This window comes from Aedes albopictus, chromosome 2, assembly GCF_035046485.1.
Source record: "Aedes albopictus strain Foshan chromosome 2, AalbF5, whole genome shotgun sequence".
Lineage (NCBI taxonomy): Eukaryota > Metazoa > Arthropoda > Insecta > Diptera > Culicidae > Aedes > Aedes albopictus.
The window spans coordinates 89565614-89584151 of NC_085137.1; the positions used below are offsets into that span (position 1 = coordinate 89565614).

The 18538-nt window shown below is 45.9% G+C and overlaps 1 protein-coding gene across 1 annotated transcript in view; it reads right to left on the minus strand.

Moving 5' to 3' along the window:
• Window positions 1-363: 363 nt before the first annotated feature.
• Window positions 364-18538, minus strand: part of LOC115254947 (paired box pox-neuro protein) — a 174174-nt gene continuing 155999 nt past the window's right edge. Inside the window, exons 5-7 of the mRNA XM_029852606.2 lie at window positions 10692-10884; window positions 1765-2390; window positions 364-1702 (exon numbers count right to left, since the gene is read on the minus strand). Of these exons, the coding sequence (XP_029708466.1) occupies window positions 1397-1702; window positions 1765-2390; window positions 10692-10884 (1125 nt within the window). The 3' untranslated portion in view covers window positions 364-1396. The remainder of the gene's footprint in view (window positions 1703-1764; window positions 2391-10691; window positions 10885-18538) is intronic.

Consider the following 18538-nt stretch of genomic DNA (forward strand, 5'->3'; position numbering starts at 1 on the left):
GTCAATCGGAGCGAACTGTTTTTTGGCCACACGATGTTTGACCAACCGTTTGACTGGTGTGTAGGCCCCCTTATGAGAATTGGCAACTTCCAGTTTTTTTTTTTTTTTTGCTTGGAATGAAGGTTTTCTGGTGATTTTATTACCAGACATGTGTTTCCAAGCAGATTCTGAAGCACATGGAGGCGCATGGTTGTTGATGCCTACGCTATCCATGTTAAGAGTCATTCAAATTTGACGATCATCGTTTAGGGGGGAGGGGGTCTGTAAAAGTGTAATACTTTATATATTGAGCACACAAAAAAGTGAAACAGAGAGGAAAACGGGATCTGAAATACCCGAAAAAATATGGACGTCATTTTTGAACCACTTCAAATGCCGAACAAATGAAGCTATTTTTCATTGAAAACGATGAAAGTTTGAAAAATGTCATCTTACCCCACCTTACCCTACTCACAGCATGCATTTCCGAAGAGTCACATCCGTGAGATTGGCAATCAATTATCAGCCCAAACCTCACCCTATATCATCCAATTTTCGCAATCGTAAAGCTCAACCAGTTAATTAAACTGCAACGACCATCAATTCCCATACGTCGTCATCGTCGTCGACCGTGGCGTATCGTATCGTAGGAATGTGATTTGCTCCAATCTGATCAATCTCACAGCCAACAGCAGCCAGCAGCCAGCGGGGGGAAACGAACCGAAGATCTCGCCACCGAGATAACCGCGTGGCGGATCGCGCAAGGACTCATCAAGCGGATCAAAAACCGGTCGCAATTATTACACGCTGTTTGCTGCTGCTGCTGCTGCCGTTTTGTGGTGACCAAAGCAACAATATTGATACAATATGACCGTGTCGTTCGCGACTCTCTCCGGTTGTCGTCGATCGTCATCATCATGATCATCATCTTCTTCAGCGCCGTATCGTTTTGATGGCCTCGGTGGAGTGGACGGTGGTAGGTCGTATCGGATGGATGGAGAAGAGAACAAATTATTTTTCTTTTAATTTATTACAGTAATTCGCTTCGGCTGTTAATTAAAACAATTAGTCTACATTATCTTACAGTCAGTGGGGGTTTTGAGCAGTGGATTTCTGTGATTTTCTTTGATTCACACTAGTCTGAATGTTTTTTGTTGTTATTTTTACAATGAGTCTTCTTTGAGAACGAATCTAAGTTCAACAGTACGGGTCTTAGCGTGTTAATAAATTAAACTTATTTTATTTATATTGACAGATCCACAGATTCTTGATTGGGGAAGTTAGTTTTTCACAGTTCAAAGTGTGACTATATACAAAATTATGGATTCTCCACAGCTAGCGATAACAGTACGTACAAAACTAGTTCAACAAATGCGTTTTCCTATATGGCAATGGGAAAATACTCTAACGGTGCAGTTCAATCACAAATTTCAATATTCACACTGTTCTCGTTGAGAGTTTCCGGTTTGGATTTAATCAGGCTTATGCCCTCGTGGTGATCGTTGAGTGATCCCGTTGAACCGGGAACTGCCGAGTAGTGGGCTGCCTGATGAAGGGGAGGGCTGGTCGACTTCGATGGCGATGCCGACGGTGACGATTGGTAACCGTCACGGGAGTTCCGCGGCACGCAGGTAATGGTTACCGAGTCCAGTTTTTGGCGCTTTTCGGGCTTCTTGAGCAGCTCCTCGATCGAGTACGGGTTGCGTTTCTTGCAGATGCTCGTCTGTGATTGGAAAAATGAAATGTTAGTATTACTTGAATAACAGAACAACAACTGGAACTCACCCTCAGATCATCATGATTATCCGAGGAGTCATCCGAATTGACATCGGTGATCTGAACCGGTGAAGAACTGGTATTAGAACTAGTTCCATCATTTCTGTAGCTGTCCCGTTGCACAGCGAATCCACCGGAAGTTGCAAACGGATTACCGTACGCCAGGTAGCCATGTGGGAAAGCCACCGTAGGATCGGCTCCAGCCGCAATGCTGCGATTGGCTGCGTAGAACAAGCTGGTGTTCCAGATCCAGTGTTTCGGCAGGTACGCCATCTGGGGCGAGAGGGCGGCCGGTGTAGAACTTGAAGAGGTGGGTTCACTTTTCGACTCCGCCTTGGGTGATCCCGGTGAAGGCAGCTGCTTGGTGGGATCGGCTTTGGTTGGTGTGTGGCCTTCGTGTTGGATGATGTTTACGGCGGCGGTTTTCTGCATCGGAGGAACGGCTCCCGGAACGGAGCTGTACGGGTGTTGATGCACAGGTTTTCCATCTGGCGACACGGCTGCGGCCATACTGTACCGGTATTGATTGAGGAGTGCATGGTGCTGCTCTAGAGTTTGGCTGTATAATGGATGTGTCATTGAAGGTTTCGAGGGCATGTAAGATGAAGAATGTGACTGGTCGCGCATCATTTGCTCTGGAATAAGAGAAGAAAATATTGTATTGATTACCATTGACAGATAACAATAGGCTTGATTCGAAAACTAAGCTTGGGACTAACAGGCAACTTTAGTGTGTTAGTGTTGGTAATCTTCTATTTTTAGGCGAAAATAGCACCTGCTACGTCAGGTTACAGCCCAGCCAACAAATTGTATCACATAACGCTACCACAACTGTGCTAAGTGAACTCTTATCCGTCCAAAACACATTGTATAAGATGCACCAAATATGCTCTATTCCCACAAATTTGGAGGCCATATACGTACTTTTTGAGAAGACCACTTTGAGTTATACAATTCCAGACGAATTCATTTGACATGTAACATAACTTCCTTTTATAACTTTGCTTGACAATATATACGATTTCATATTCACATGTTCAAATGATTAAACAAAAAATCAAGCCTCGATACTCCTACATCAAGCTTATTAATCAGATACCCTACCACTGTGACAACCACTGACTGTTGTAGGACGAGAAATAAAAGCAATTATAAATAATTAGAATGACTAAACGTACCAGTATTGGGTGACAAAATTGTGCACGCAAACCCAGTCAACAAATTGGTTGACGTTACTCTGTAGCAACTCAGTTATATGGATATGTATTCGTTGGAAAAGGATTTTTTAAAAGGCTCAATATCATTTATATCATTTAGGTATATCACAATATTGTATTTTTACGAATAATCAGACTTTCGCGACGAAATTGAAATCGCCCAAAAATCGTACTTATCTGTCATCTCCGACAGCTTTTCGCTTCCTACCCAAGATTCAGGCGAAATCAGCGTGGTTTGTTGTAAAAACAAGATCAGCTGGTGGTTGCCTTCTTCTTCTTCTTCTTATTTCTGGCGAGCCGACACCGTTCGGCATCAGCTCTAGTTTAACGTCCGCCTATTTCTGGTACTAAGCCTAAACACGGACGGTCAGGGAGACATCCACACACACCTGACACCCTACATATCGAACCCATCAACACATGGGCCGGGACCTACGGCTTTACTTCCTATCCGAGGGAAGGCGTGATCAGATATTTTTGTCTCAGAAATACCGACGGCGTCGACTAGGATTGAACCTAGACCGACTGGGGTGAGAGGCAACCACGCTTACCACTACACCACCGACGCCGCTCTGGTGGTTGCCGAACAATAAGGATGACGTAAACATCGGATGCCCAGCTGATTTTGTTGTGTAAACATGATCAGCTGCTGGTAGACCGAGAACAATGGGAGAAAATGGTAAACATTGAGGCGGCCGGCGAAATCTGTCATTAGATCGGGCGAATTGCTAAAGAGCAGCAACAGAGAGCGACAGCGAAACCGAAAGCGAAATCGGAGAACGACGAAATTTATTGCACTGAAGTCTAAGTAGAAAAAGAAAAACGCGATATACCTAAGTGAATTAATTGGGTGTATTATATAATTTCAAATATAACTTGGTTTGAGCCTGCATACGATTTCGTTTTCACAAACAATAAAATAACAACAAGTCGTATCCGACTCTTGGCTAGAAGTGTGAGTTTTAGCAATAATGGTGAAGAAATTGCAAGCAAAGTATTAAATTTATGTAAGTGTTTTCGTGCATTAATTCAATTATGATGATATCAAGCTGTGTAGCAGCATTTGATTGTAAAAATCTTACGGGGAACGAGAGAAACATCTCCTAGAATAGCGCAGCTGCGGATCCGTGATACCGCTGCGCTGGTACTTGCACAGAGCTATCAGAAGGACATTCAGGTAGGTGAATGTAATAAAACTCGCATGCATCTGTACTTATTTGAGATCAACGATGCGCCTAGAAAAATATTTCCACACTTAGATTTCATCATTTAGTGGCTCTCCAACCAGATCTCATCACAATATAATTTCATTTTTACAAATATAACTCCATGTATAATCTCGCATTTGAGATTATAATGGAGTCGCAACAAGTGCATTTGAAGTTGTTGAAGAATGTCAACTTGAAGTTGTGTAATTGTTAACGCAAAGTTGAAGTTACTAATGCTGCCAAATGAAATCGGATAAAATTTTGGGATTCTTAACGATTTCATCTAATCTGCTAGTGCACTTTATACAATTTTAACAACATTTGTCCATTTATATAATTTAGACTAACATCTTTATATGACTTCTGTTTTGCTGGGAGGTCAGTGTGGGAAAGGGGAGGGAGTGATGATTGCCATCGCTTTCCCATTTCAGCCCGTTGAGTCCTCTGCGACTCCACAAATTCATGCGGATGTCGGAGTGATGTCGGAAAATGGTTATTTCTAGCAGAGGCGGCCTTTCAATACGTTTCTGGTTAAAGTGATGACTATGACCATTTGGGCTGCTAAACGGTGAGTCAATAAAGAGAGCGTCCAACATAGCTCTGGTCCTCACTAGTTCCTACCTCATGCTTCCACGGGTCAAGAGATGATAAAGACCGCCAGCTAAGAGTTGTGCGCTTAGCTGGTACTGCAGCCTGGGCACTGTTGTCCTTCTGACTTCAACTAGATTGAGGAGGTATGATCCGAGCGTCTGTTTACCAAGGAGGTGCGGCTCAAACGGCGCCTGTTCTGGCATCCATCGGCTCAGTAAGAAATGCTGCATTACGCCCTGTTAGATCCAAGGTGGTAGCCCCATCAGCGTGGTCGTCCCAGTGTTGGTTAGGACGCTAAACAGAACTGGAACGATGGAGGACTACTATTGGAAACTTGGAACATGGAATTGTCGCAACTTCGACATCGTGGCGTTGCAGGAACTTTGTTGGACCGGACTGAAAATGTGGAAAAACGGGCATCGAGCGGCTACCTTCTACCAAAGTTGTATCACCACCAATGAACTGGAAACAGGGTTTATAGTGTTGGGCAAGATACGACGACGTGTGATCGGATTGCAACTGATCAACGCAAGGATGTGCATGCCGAGAGTTTCTTCAACTACAGCATCATCAACGCACACTTCCCAGTGTGGGAAGTTCCCACACGAAGGGAGATCTTATGACGAGAAAGAAGCGTTCTACGCGCAGCTAGAGCAAACATATAGTGGTTGCTCGCCGCAGGTGCCCAGCTATTTGGTCGAACAAAATTTGGCCGAATGCCATCTGACCGAAAGGGTCGTTTGGCCGAATGCCGTTTGACGGAATAAATATCAAGAGAATTTAGGGGCCTGGACAATCTCTGGATAACTTTTTAGCTGTCAAAATGGTCATGAGAATTATTTCCTTCTTTTTATCATGGACTATTCTTTCTAGTTTTAAGGACAGACTTGTTTGAATCCCAACATGGCCGACTTTGGCACCTACTCACGATTTTGAGGGCACAAATCTCTTCGTAAACAAAACCAGCGTACCTGATCTTCTTATTTTAAGCTTGTTACGAGTGAGCAAGAACAGAATAATGAAATGCACTGTTGTGTGAAGCTTGCTTCTTGAGATTTGTGCGTTTGAAGTTCTGATGCACTGTTGAAGCGGGATTTCAAGACGTTTGTCCTTAACATCAAGGTATCAGTTGGCATTGAAACTGAAAATATCAATGTCAGAGGCTGTTCTTTCAAGTTGTACTGCTATAGGAAACAGTGGAAATGATCATCAGTTCACCGCAGTGCAAATAATGATTCGGATCACTACCTAGTTGCTGTACGCATGCGCTCAACTTTCGACGGTCGAAGTCGAACGCCGCGGCTCAACATCGAGCGGCTGCGTTACGTAGAAGTGGCTTAAGACTACGCGCAGCAGTTAGCAGTGGTCCTACCAACGGAAGAGCAGCTTGGCGCAGCTACACTTGAAGATGGCTGGATGGACATCTGATCCGCCATAGGTAGTAACTCGGCTGCAGCACTAGGCTTCGTGACTCCGAATTACAGAAACGACTTATACGACGGCGAATGTGAACAGTTGCAAAACGAGAATAATGCAGCATGGGCGAGAATGTTGTACGAGGGCGAATGAGGCACGTTATAGATACTTAAATTCAGAAATTGATCTCGGTAAACGGTTTACCGAGAATCCAACAGCTGATATCTCGGTGAAATATTTACTGATTCTCGGTAAAAAAATTACCGAGATTTCGGTAAACTATTACCGAGTCTCGGTGAACTTTTCCGAGATCTCGGTAAAAAGTTGGATTACCGAGATCTCGGCAAAGTTTTAACGACATCTCGGTAAAAGTTTTACCGAGATTCAGTGAAAATTATTACCGGATTCTCAGCTGTTGGATTCTCGGCAATCCGTTTGCTGAGGTCGGCGATTTAATTTAAGTGCGAGGAGCGGAACAGGCAGGACTCATTCTTCTGGAGGGAGAAGCACCAGCAGGAAGAACGAGATCGCGAAGCGAAGGAAGAGTTGTACCGCGCTAAGGATACACGGAAGTTCTACGAGAAGCTGAACCGCTCGCGCAGAAGTTTTGTGCCACAAGACCACATGTGCTGAGATAATCACGGAAATACTCTCACGAGCGAGCGTGAGGTGGTCGAGAGGTGGGCGGCAGCATTACGATGACCACCTCAATGGCGACGATGCAAGCACCGAAGGTGGTGCGGTGACAGATCTAGGAGTAAGTGCGCAGGATGAAAGATTTCCAGCCCTCAACCTCCAAGAGATTGAAAAGGAGGTTAGCCGGTTGAAAAACAACAAAGCCGCTGGAGAAGATTAACAACCAAGCGAGCTTCAAAAATATGGTGGAGAAGCACTGGTGAGTGCACTACACTGGGCCATTACCAAGATTTGGGAGGAAATACTACCGGAGGAATGGATGGAAGGTATCGTGTGTCCCATCTACAAAAAGAGCGACAAGTTGGATTGCGGGAACTATTGCGCGATCGCACTGCTAAGCGCTGCCTTCAAGATACTCTCTCAATTTTTTGCCGCCTTCTATCGCCGATTGCATCCAGAGTCCCTGGGGTAATATCAGGCTGGATTTATGGATGAACGCGCTACAACGGACCAGATGTTCGCCATCCGCCAGGTGTTGCAGAAATGCCGCGAATACAACGTGCCCACACATCACTTGTTCATCGGTTTCAAATCGGCGTATGATACAATCGGTCGAGAACAGCTATGGCAGATTATGCACGAATACGGATTCCCGGATAAACTGATACGATTGATCAAAGCGACAATGGATCGAGTGATGTGCGTAGTTCGAGTATCAGGGACACCCTCGAGTCCCTTCGAATCTCGCAGAGGGTTACAGCTAGGTGATGGTCTTTCGTGCTTGCTGTTCAACATTGCTTTAGAGGGTGTAATTAGGAGAGCGGGGATAAACACGAGTTGAACGATATTCACGAAGTCCGTTCAGCTGCTTGGTTTCGCTGATGATATTGATATTATGCTCGTAAATTTGATACGATGGCGGAAACGTACATCCAACTAAAGAGTGAAGCCAGGCGTATCGGATTAGTCATCAATGTGTCGAAGACAAAGTACATTATGGCAAAGGACCCCAGGGAGGAATCACCGCGCCCGCCACGCCGAATTTATATTAAGGCGGTTGAGTTCGTGTACTTGGGCTCACTGGTGACCGCCGACAACGACACCAGCAGAGAAATTCAGAGGCGCATTGTGGCAGGAAATCGTGCTTACTTTGAACTCCGCAGAACTCTACGATCGAATAAAGTTAGCCGTAACACGAAGTCAACCATCTACAAAACGCTGATTAGACCGGTCGTCCTCTATGGGCACGAAACATGAACCCTACGTGCAGAGGACCAACGCGCCCTTGGAGTTTTCGAACGGAAGGTGTTGCGTACGGCAGAGTGCAGATGAAAGACGGGACTTGGAGAAGGCGAATGAACCACGAGCTGCATCAGCTGCTGAGAGAACCAACCATCGTCCATACCGCGAAAATCGGGAGGTTACGGTGGGTGGGTCACGTCATCAAGATATCGGACAGCAATCCGACTAAAACGGTTCTCGAGAGTCATCCGACCGGTGCAAGAAGACGTGGTGCGCAGCGAGCCAGGTGGGTCGACCAAGTGGAGGGCGATCTGCGGACCCTACGCAGAGTGCGGAACTGGAGACAAACAGCCATGGACCGAGTGGAATGGATGCGGCTACTATGTACAGCAGAGGCCACCCCGGCCTTAGCCTGATCGGTAAGGTAAGGTATTATGGCAAAGGTCTCCAAGGAGGAATCACCGCGCTCGCCACCCCGAATTTCTGTTGACGGTGATGAAATGGAGGCGGTTGAAGAATTCGTGTACTTGGGCTCACAGGTGACTGGTGACCGCCGACAACGACTCCAGTAAAGAAATTCAGAGACGCGCTGGCAGGTGATCGAGCTTATTTTGGACTCCGCGGAACTCTACGATCAAACAAAGATCGCCGTCTTACGAAGTTAAGTATCTACAAAACGTTGATTGGACTAGTGGTCTTCTATGTGCACGAAACATGGACTCTACGTGCAGAGAACCAACGAACTCTTGGAGTTTTCGAACGGAAGGTGTTGCGTGCTTTTGCGTACCGTCTACGTCGGATTGCAGATAGAAAATGGGAGCTGGAGAAGGCGAATGAACCACGAGCTGCACCAGCTGCTGAGAAAACCAACCCTCCTCCACACCACGAAAACCGGGAGGCTACGGTGGGCAGGGCACGTCATCAGGATGTCAGATAGCAACTTGATTAAAATGGTTCTCGAGTGTCATCTGACCAGTACAAGAAAACGTGGTGCGCAGCGAGCTAGGTGGGTCGATCAAGTGGAGGACGACTTGCTGACCCTTTGGAGAGTGCGGAACTGGAGACACACAGCCATGGATCGAGTAGAATGGAGACGACTCCTATGTACAGCAGAGGCCACTCAGGCCTTATTCTGAATAAAACAAGTTTGCGACCTTGAACAAGAAGTGCTAGGGTAGTTTGGTTCGAATGCCGTCAGTTAGTTTGCAAGTTGCAAGGAATAGACGAGAATAGTAAATAAGGAAACAAACCTTGTATGCATCCGGAATCGAACCAAAAACCAACGGATCGATAGCGGCATGGCAGGCGTATCTATAGAGCCGATTCAACAGCTCGACGGTGTGGCGTCTAAATCATCAATAAAAAGCCTAACTGGTTTGGATTTTCGTCTGCAGGCGAAGGTCATGCGTGACTTCAGTGGATTGGCCAAGTACGAGAAATGAATTGCAAAAACAATATTTAGCAGGAAATCATGTGAAAGAAAACCAGGGAACCCGAAACATTTGAAGAAACTAAAGGAACACGGCGCCGGAGTGTAACTATATTGTTCAGATATACTGTTGTCATCAAGGTTACTAATATTACCCAAAATTCCGAAACAAACCGAAAATTATTGCAGCACAGTCAATTAGATTGATCATCGAAACCTAACAACAAAACGCAGCCGTCAGCTCATCATCACCTGTTCCCCTGATAAATCTGCGAGCCGCCCCAAAACCAAAGCACACCGTCTGGAGCAATAAACGTCGAAATTTGCATATCATACCGCGCGTTGATGAAAGACTTCGGACGGCCGTTTTCGCGCCTTCTTTTCACACCAGCGTCGGTTTTTTCAACACACGCCGGAGTCAACCGAAGAGAAAAAATCAACCAACAACAGACAGCAATCACGCAATTCAGCTTCACAACGGAAACAACCTGTTAAGGAAGCAACATGAACCTGCTCGGTGGCGGTTGGGTTCCCCGAAAGCCTTCATATTCTTGCTAACACCCCTTGATTACGTACAAACCGATCACAAGTAGGACAATTATTATCGAATTGTACTGGATCGCTTTCGGAGTCGGGTCGGAAGGTCGGCTCTGTGGAAAGGGTCCGCCGCACTAATGATAAGTTCCTAAGGAGCTCGGTAGACTCGATTGGCGATCGCCAAGCTGCGAGTGCGCAAGCTCAATGAGCGATTACGCTTTTACAAACATGATCATTATCTTTCCTTGTCTTCCCTCACATTACATGAACACGAAGGTGGAAGCAAAGTGAACCATCAACGATGAGCACGTGCGAGCAAGAAATATGAGTGCAATTACTCATTACTTAAGGTTTGTTGCTTGGGGTCCAAAGCTCGCCGCCGCGGTGGTAAGGCCTCAGCCCTAACCGGAGACACCTTTTTTTTGGAAGACCCCAGCTGACCGAAGGTGAAGATATAAACACGACAGCTCCGATAATGTTAATGATAATTCTGGGGAAAATTACTTTACTGCTCTTTCGACAAGAAATAAAACTGAAGCGTTGGGGCACGAGCCCAGGGCTTCGTAAAAAATGATAAATTATGCAAATATAATTAGAGTCACTGCGTTAAACACAGGGCAGAACCACACACATCTGTCCCATCATCCTGAGGACACTTACCATTCGACGTCATGTCGTCCGTCCAGAGTCCCCCGTTCCGCAGTATCCGGTTGACCGAGCTCACCGAGGGTATCGTGTTCGGGTCGCAAATCCTTTGGGCTAGCAGCTGGTCGCGAATTTCCCAGGCAAACATGCCGGGATTTTCCTGCTTGAAGCGTAGGATTTTCTTCACCACGGTTGGCGTTGCCACTTGCTGTAACGACAGTAAAACCGAAAAAACACAAGCTTGAGTTATTAATGGTTTTATTTTTACGACATGCATGCGATGCCCGTAACAAGAGCCCCGGAGCCGTTTCATGACCGTTTTGCCCGTACAAAAGACGCTAATCATAATTTCAACACTTTTCAATTATAATCCACCGCAGGGTAACCCCCATCCCCCATCCAGAGGTTAAAGCGTGCAAGTAGCCATTCATCACAATCAACCCGTTGTTGTCGGTAGAAGGTTTTCCAGATCCACAAAGGGTAGATCATAAATATAAACCTTATCGGGCACTATATTGTTCGTGGCAATTCTGGTACCAAATTTTGAACAAATTTACACTCTGTTATGCAAATCAGAACCACCACGCTAATCGGGAAATTGCAGTAATAAATCTGGAGGAAATTATTGCTGCAAATGGGTGGGCATCACACGACCGCAAGGAGGTTTACTTCCGTAACGCGTTGTGCCCAGAACGAAACACGTAGCATGTACGCTTTTTTGGCGGAGCTACACATCGCTCTTTACTCAAGTAACATTTTAATCAATTGGTCTTGTAGAGGTCTTAAAAATCGTCATGAAACCTAAAAAACCTAGTTCTAATGCTAGTCTATTTGACTAATTTGGGCTGGATCATTTTATCAGTACCTCCACGGCGGAGGCTCCACCTTTCTCGACCTATTAAGTAAAATCAATCGGATCTATAAACAGATTTATTAGGGCTGTACAAAGCATACATTACTGACAACAGATTTATAAGTTGTGCCGGATTCTGTTCAAAACTGGTAACCAGAAAATGCTAGACGACGTGTCAAAATTCAATATGGCGATTTTATGTATTTTATGTTATTTTAGGTGCTGAAACCAAGCAATATAGATATGGGGGAACTTTCCTCAAAGTTAGCCTCAAATCCAACCCAGCCAACACAAAGTCTTATATGATGTTGAATAGGATACTAAAGTGGAGGCCATATGCGTACATGCTCCCATTTAACCGCGTGTAAAGTGTATATCGCCTCCACTTTTGCATCCTATTCAACATCATATGCGATTGTGTGTTGACTGGGTTCCCAGCCAAGCTGAATTATATGACCAAGTTACATGCAATTTGGCTGATAAAAAACCCCCACGACGAAGAGAAAAAACCTGCCGATAATACCAAAAGTCGGGTCTCCAGTTAGCCTAGTGGTTAAGGCTATGGATTTTTTTTTTTTACTTATAAAATCTTGTTTATTTGGTTGATCATGTATAAAACTAATTACAGATAAACTAACTATATTTCAACTTGAAAAAAAAAAATTAACTCTGCCACGTCCACTACATTGTCACAGCTCATGACGAAGGTGACATAGTTAATAAAGAGTTTAAGAACTGACACTTGTTTTCTTCTACTTAAGTTATTCAAAACTGGACGTACTAGATCTTCAAAAGAAAGTTCTCTTGGTCTGTTCACAATTGTCGCTAATAATCCTCGAAGATGTCTCCAGGCCGCCGAAACTCGCTGACATTCGGTGAATTTATGCTTCAACGTTTCGGGAGCCGTATTGCAATGCACGCATTGATCGCTGTCCGCTCGGCGAATGGTGAACCACAAGCTTCTATGTTCCGTTTTCTCATTGACGAGTAGATACCAACTGCTGCGTTGCTCGGATGACAGTAATCTGCTTCCAATGTTGCGCCACACTTTTTTCCAATTTACCGTTGGGTAGCGCAGCTCCACTCTTGGTTTTTCCGTTTGGTCAATGTAGAATTGATGGATTTGATCGGAGGAGGGGTTTTGCTGGAGTAGAGGAGGCAAACGTGGATATGTTTGCAGGACAAACTTAAGGCAGGGGAGATCAGCAGGAGGGGGAGGATGAATAGCTTGGAACAGAAAGGAATTGCAGTAGGGCATGGAGCCGATCTCTTTGAGATGACGATTGAGTAGCATAGCTTTCGCCTTAATAGCAGGTAGCTGCAACTTGACTCCTCCTTGATCCCACGCTCTCGTCATTTGCTGAATCGGTACTCGTGCTGGTTGCCTTCTCCACAGAAAAGTTCCCATACTGCTTGTGAGTTTAGCTGCATGAATGTTATACAGTGGCAAAATCGATGACAAATACCATACCTTCGCCGTGATGAAGGTGTTGAGAAGGATTGTCTTCTGGTGCAATGTGAGCGTGCGAAGTGAATGCAACCAAATTTGCTGACCAATTTTGCCTACCAGAGCATCCCAGTTGATTGTCACCATTCGTCTAATCGAATTGGTAAAGAACACGCCAAGTATCTTCATTTGGGTTTCGGTTCGCAACCAGTCTATTTGGATAGGGTGTCCGTTAATAAAGCCCACATCAACGGACATTGTTTTGTGCAAATTGAGCACAGCGCCTGATACTGGTCCAAAACGTAGAAACAAGTCACGCATTGCTTGAGCTCGGCTCGCCGACGTCGTGATCACGCTAATGTCGTCGGCGTAAGCTACAACCAAGTCGTCGGGTCCACATAGACCATCGAGAGAGAGACTATCAACGGGTGCAGGTACAATACAAATAAATGCATTGATAGTGGGTCTCCTTGGCGAACCGATCGTTGGATGGGAAACGGGGATGTTAAGCGACCATTTATCAGCAATCGTGATGAGGAGATATTTGAGATCCGCACGAGCAGATCCACCAGCCGACCGTTTACGCCGAGAGCACGCATATTCGAGAAGAGAAAAGAGTGTCTGACTCTATCGAACGCGTGGTCAAAATCGAAACCGATGAGCTTTGCTACCTGCTTTCGAGACGTGAGTTGAGCAATGCGATCTTTTATCGCCAGCGTAGCCTGGAATATTTTTTTGTCTCCGTTCGAGCATTTTTGAGAAGGACTGAGAATATTATGGGCTCTCACGGAAAGATCGATGTACACAGAGCAAGAAGTAACTTTCACGCAGCGATCGAAAAGACAAAAGATTTCATGCAAACTTGTGTGAAAATTTACGCAAATTTGTGTAACACCGGATCAGCACATTTTTTGTGCTGATCCAGTCGTACGCAAATATGAGTGAAAAATCCTTTGTCTTTTCGCAAGTTACTCATTCGCTGTGTACTTTCGTTTTAGGGTGCTCATTACGTTGTCGAGGCGAGATTTGAGGATACGAGAAAAGAGCTTATAATCAAAATTGAGAAGCGAGATTGGTCTGTACGACTCAACAGTATCGCCAGATCCCTTTTTCTTCACAAGAACAACGATTCCTTCAACGAATTTCGAAGGGAAATTTGCCGCCAAAGCTTCATTTAGCAGCAAATTGAGCTCACGGTGGACAACGTCAAAGGTGCGGAGATAAAATTCCTCTGGAATTCCGTCTGGGCCAGGTGACTTTTTGGATGCGCTGGATTTTATTACGGACCAAATATCCGCCGTGGTGATGGGGTCCATACATGCCTCGTTCGTCACGTCGTCGTCGGGGATGATCTGGTTGCACTGGAACTCTCCTAGTTGCTGGGTCTGTGTTACTGGCTCAGAGTACAGATCAGAAAAGTAGTGGAGAGCGTGATCATGAATGGCTTGCGATCCATTTATGGCCTCTCCTTCGTCAGTGTGAAGCCGGGATATCGTTGTACGTTTCCTTCTTGCATCCCCGAGCTGAAACATTGAGAGAGGCTCTCCTGCTACGATGCGCTCGTTTATCTTCACGAAGGCTTGAGTGAACTGACGTTGAAGACTCAGTATTTTCCCCTTTAGACGGTTTATCGTGGCTAGCATTGCGGGATTCTGGTAGTACCCGTCATAAGCACGTTGTAGCTGCTCGTGAAGGGATTGCTGCGCACACCAGGGTGCGAGGCCGCCATTTTTAAGAATCCAACATCTTGTATGTAAACATTTGTGTATCCACAAAGGATTCCATTGTGGATACACGATAGATGTTGGCTCCTGTCAGATGCATTAGGTGGGATTGGGGTTGCCACATACGTGGCTGCGCATGATTGAATTCGTCATAGGCTTCTTTCGATTTCCATCGAAAAAAGCTAGCGTTTTTTGGCTTGGCAAGCTCTAGCCACCAGTCCATCCAAGTACGGTAGTTGCGTTTCTGGCGGGTCCAGTACTGCCACCGTAGCTGAAAATCCGCAATGTTTTCGTTGGAAAGGAGATTAGGGCGGAGGGACCAGAAACCGCGACCTTGTGGGTTGCCGAGGTGTGGTAGGCATATTCGGGATGTCACTGCCATATGATCGGAGAACGAAACTGCGTGAGTATGAATGTTTCGCAGCTGCTCGCACAGCCCACCGCTAACGTATATGCGATCCAGACGGGACGATGAGATCGCTGTTACGTATGTGTGCCCAAGATCCCTTGAGCGCAGTTTAATCCACACATCGTGTAGTCGGAGCTGCTGAACGGCTGTTTGAAGGGATGGGCTCGTGTTGATTCCGGTTGCATCGCACTGACGTATAGCACGCAGTTAAAGTCACCGGCGAGAATGATATGCTCGGTGTGATGACGGAGATAGTAGGCCAACGTGTTGTTGTAGAATCGTTTCCTATGTGCACGTAGAGCGGTACCGGATGGTGCATAGACACAGCAGAGTGTAGTGTCAAGAACACGCAGTGCAACCAAGCGACCATCCAAACTTTTTTCCACATTGGAGAACTGAATGTGGTCTTTCAAAGCGATGGCAGTGCCCCGTCTCGACTGATCTACATTAGCGATTACGTTGAAGCCGGGAAGAACTAGACGCTCGTTTTCTATTTCCTGAAGAAACAGGATATCTATGTCTAGTAAACGAATGAATGTTTGAAGCGCATTTAGTTTTGTTGGGCTCGTGATGGTGTTCACGTTGATTGTCGCTACGTTGTAACTAGTGAAGAGGATGTTTTAGAGGTGGGTGTCTGTGTTATTCGTGTCATCGCTACCTCCGCAGCGCATCTTTTTCCCCGCTGGACGTTTGATCGAGTTTTTGCTGGAGGTTGACGAATCCGTTTCGTTGCCGTCGGTTTTCTTCGCTGATCTTCGTGTCACTCTAACCCAGTGATCGCTGTCTCCTTCTGGCGCGATCGGCTTCGTCGGAATATTGCAGGGTTCGGCATCCGTTGCGCACGCTGGAGGTGGCATTCAGACATGGGCAAAACACCAAACCGTGCCGCACCGGTGGCGTGTTTGCCCGTAAACACACCACCGTGTGTGTTCATATCACCACCTTCGTTCAGCTTCTACTGATGAACACGCAGTGCGACTGGCGAAACACTCGTGTCGGTGTTATAACTCAAGCCTCAGTTTCGGCTCCGTGTTTCAGTTTTGGTTGGGCACGGAGGCCGAGTGTTTCCGATTGTATGAAACACCATAACAGTGAGCTCGTCCACAGTGCGTGGTAGCTTGGCTGCATAAGAGCCACTGAGTCAGAAGGGACGAGAAAGACACAAAAGGAGCCGTCAAGTACTTCACTCTCGTCGTCAACCAACAACGTTTGCAACTGGTGCTGGAGAATGAACGGCACCGAGCGCTTGAACTCGCACGAGTGTTTTGCATAATCGGAAACACTCGGGCTCCGTGTTACCCGAAGCATCAAACACCGTGCCCAGTGCCTGAGCACCGCCACCGACACCGGTGTTGAGCCAGACACGGTGCGTGTTCGTTCTGAAACACGAAGAGCTAGGTGGTTGCTTGGCACCCACGGTGGTGTGTTTGAGCATCGACTCCTCGTGCAGTGCAGTGTTTGGACATGTCTGGTGGCATTGCGTCACTTGCTGACGGGCCCGACAGCTCGGGAGGATTGTTGCGAGTAGTTGTTGTCGTTGTTTGTTGCTTTTGATCTAGACTCGGGGCTAGTGGGGTTGGTGTAAGGGGTTTCGCCGACGATGGTTTCGCACGAGAAACATTCGGGTTTTTCATTACGTCCGCGTACGAAGCGTTGTTCACTGCTAGCTTTTGGACTAACAGCTTTATGTTTTGCACGCAGGAGACCCCATTGTGCACAAACTCGCTGCAGTATTTGCAGGTCTGTTGCTGCCCGAAATAGGACAGATTTGTTCTTTCACCGTCTATCGTGACGTAGGAGGGAATATTCTTTTTAACCGTCATGCGCACGACTCGAACACCGGTGGGTAGACCAGAGAAGAGATGGCCGTCGTCTCACAGATCTTCCCGAATCGAGTGTAGCTCCCCGAATGCGTTCAGAAATTTAACGATCTTGTCATTCGTGACGTCCTCGGAGAGATTGAACAACCTCACCTCAACCGCCCCGTCTTCCATCATTAGACGCAGTTTGTACGGTTTCCTGTCGATGGTCAGCTCGTGCTTGTTGTCGTTCTCCTCGACAGTTTTTTGCGCTACTTCGAGGGATGTCGTTTTTACGAAGGCGATGCCGAGGTTGCGACTATACTGTATTCGCAGCACTTCGTCGCGTTTCAGCCCTAGGGTCACACCAACGAATTAGTGAACATCTTCTGACGCTGGATTTTTCGGCACATTCACATAATCGATGCGAAATGTGTTTTCGCGGCGTTTAATCGCGGACATTTGCACGAAACTTCGCGCGAAACGCGGCACGACTATTCACGGCAAAATCTCCCTATCGGATTCAACGGTACTTCGGTGATACTTGAACAAAACTAGCCGGTGTTTGGCTTCCGTAGACGATCGCGATACACGAACGCGTCTGCTCGGCACGGAAGTTGAGCACTTACTATGGATCGCCAATCCGGAGACGGCGGGATGACCGGAACGGGAAAATTTTCTTGACTTCCTGGGCATAGTGTATCATTGTACTTGCCACACGATGTACAAATTCATGCAATGGCAGGCAAACCCGAGCAAAGTTTGACAGCAAGTTAAAAACAAATGTTGATGTTGTGATATTGAAAATTATGATTACTCAGGTTGTTATCGTTTTGGTCGTTTTAACGGTTAAACATCAAAACTGAGAACAGAAAAAATGTTGCCGTAACAGCAAGTTGAAAACAATTCTTGCTATCAGTGATAGCAAATTGATAACCGCTTTTGCTATCAGTTTGAAAAACTGGGAAAATCGTTAAATATAGGGGATTTTCGATTGATATGAAATCCTGAATGCCATAAAATAATTACACTAATGATATACTCTTAGAGTTATTATACAAGGTTACTGACCGGGGTTATACAAGGTTACCTAGAAGTTTTAAAATAACTTAAAAACTTATATTTTAATAGTTTGCAGTGACAGCCAAACGAAATCTATTTTTGAAATCAAATTTAGTCAAGACAAACTGATATCAAAATGTGATATCCATTTGCTGCTGAATTCAAATCGAGTTTTCGATCTGCTATCATTTTGTTGTTAGACTCTGCTCGGGAAGACAGCCCTTCAATTAATAACTGTGGAAGTACTCAAGGAACACTAAGTTGAAGCGAGGCAGGCCAAGTTCCAGTGGGGACGTAGGGCCATAAAGAAGAAGAAGAAGAAGAATACCAAAAGTCACCCTATTTAGCACGAGAAAAATGTCCTGAGACATTGCCCTAGTGCATGTTCAGCAAACCTGTCTGGGTTATATTGACCCCAACATCCTACGGTGTCCGGCCATTTGGCTGAATGCCGTTTGGCCGAACGTCATAATCTCTTTAGTAGTAAGGGAAGATATCCGAAGTCCAAAAATGATGACCTGAAAATCGAAAATGCAGCTTTGTGACGTTTTAGGGTCTGGGACTATTC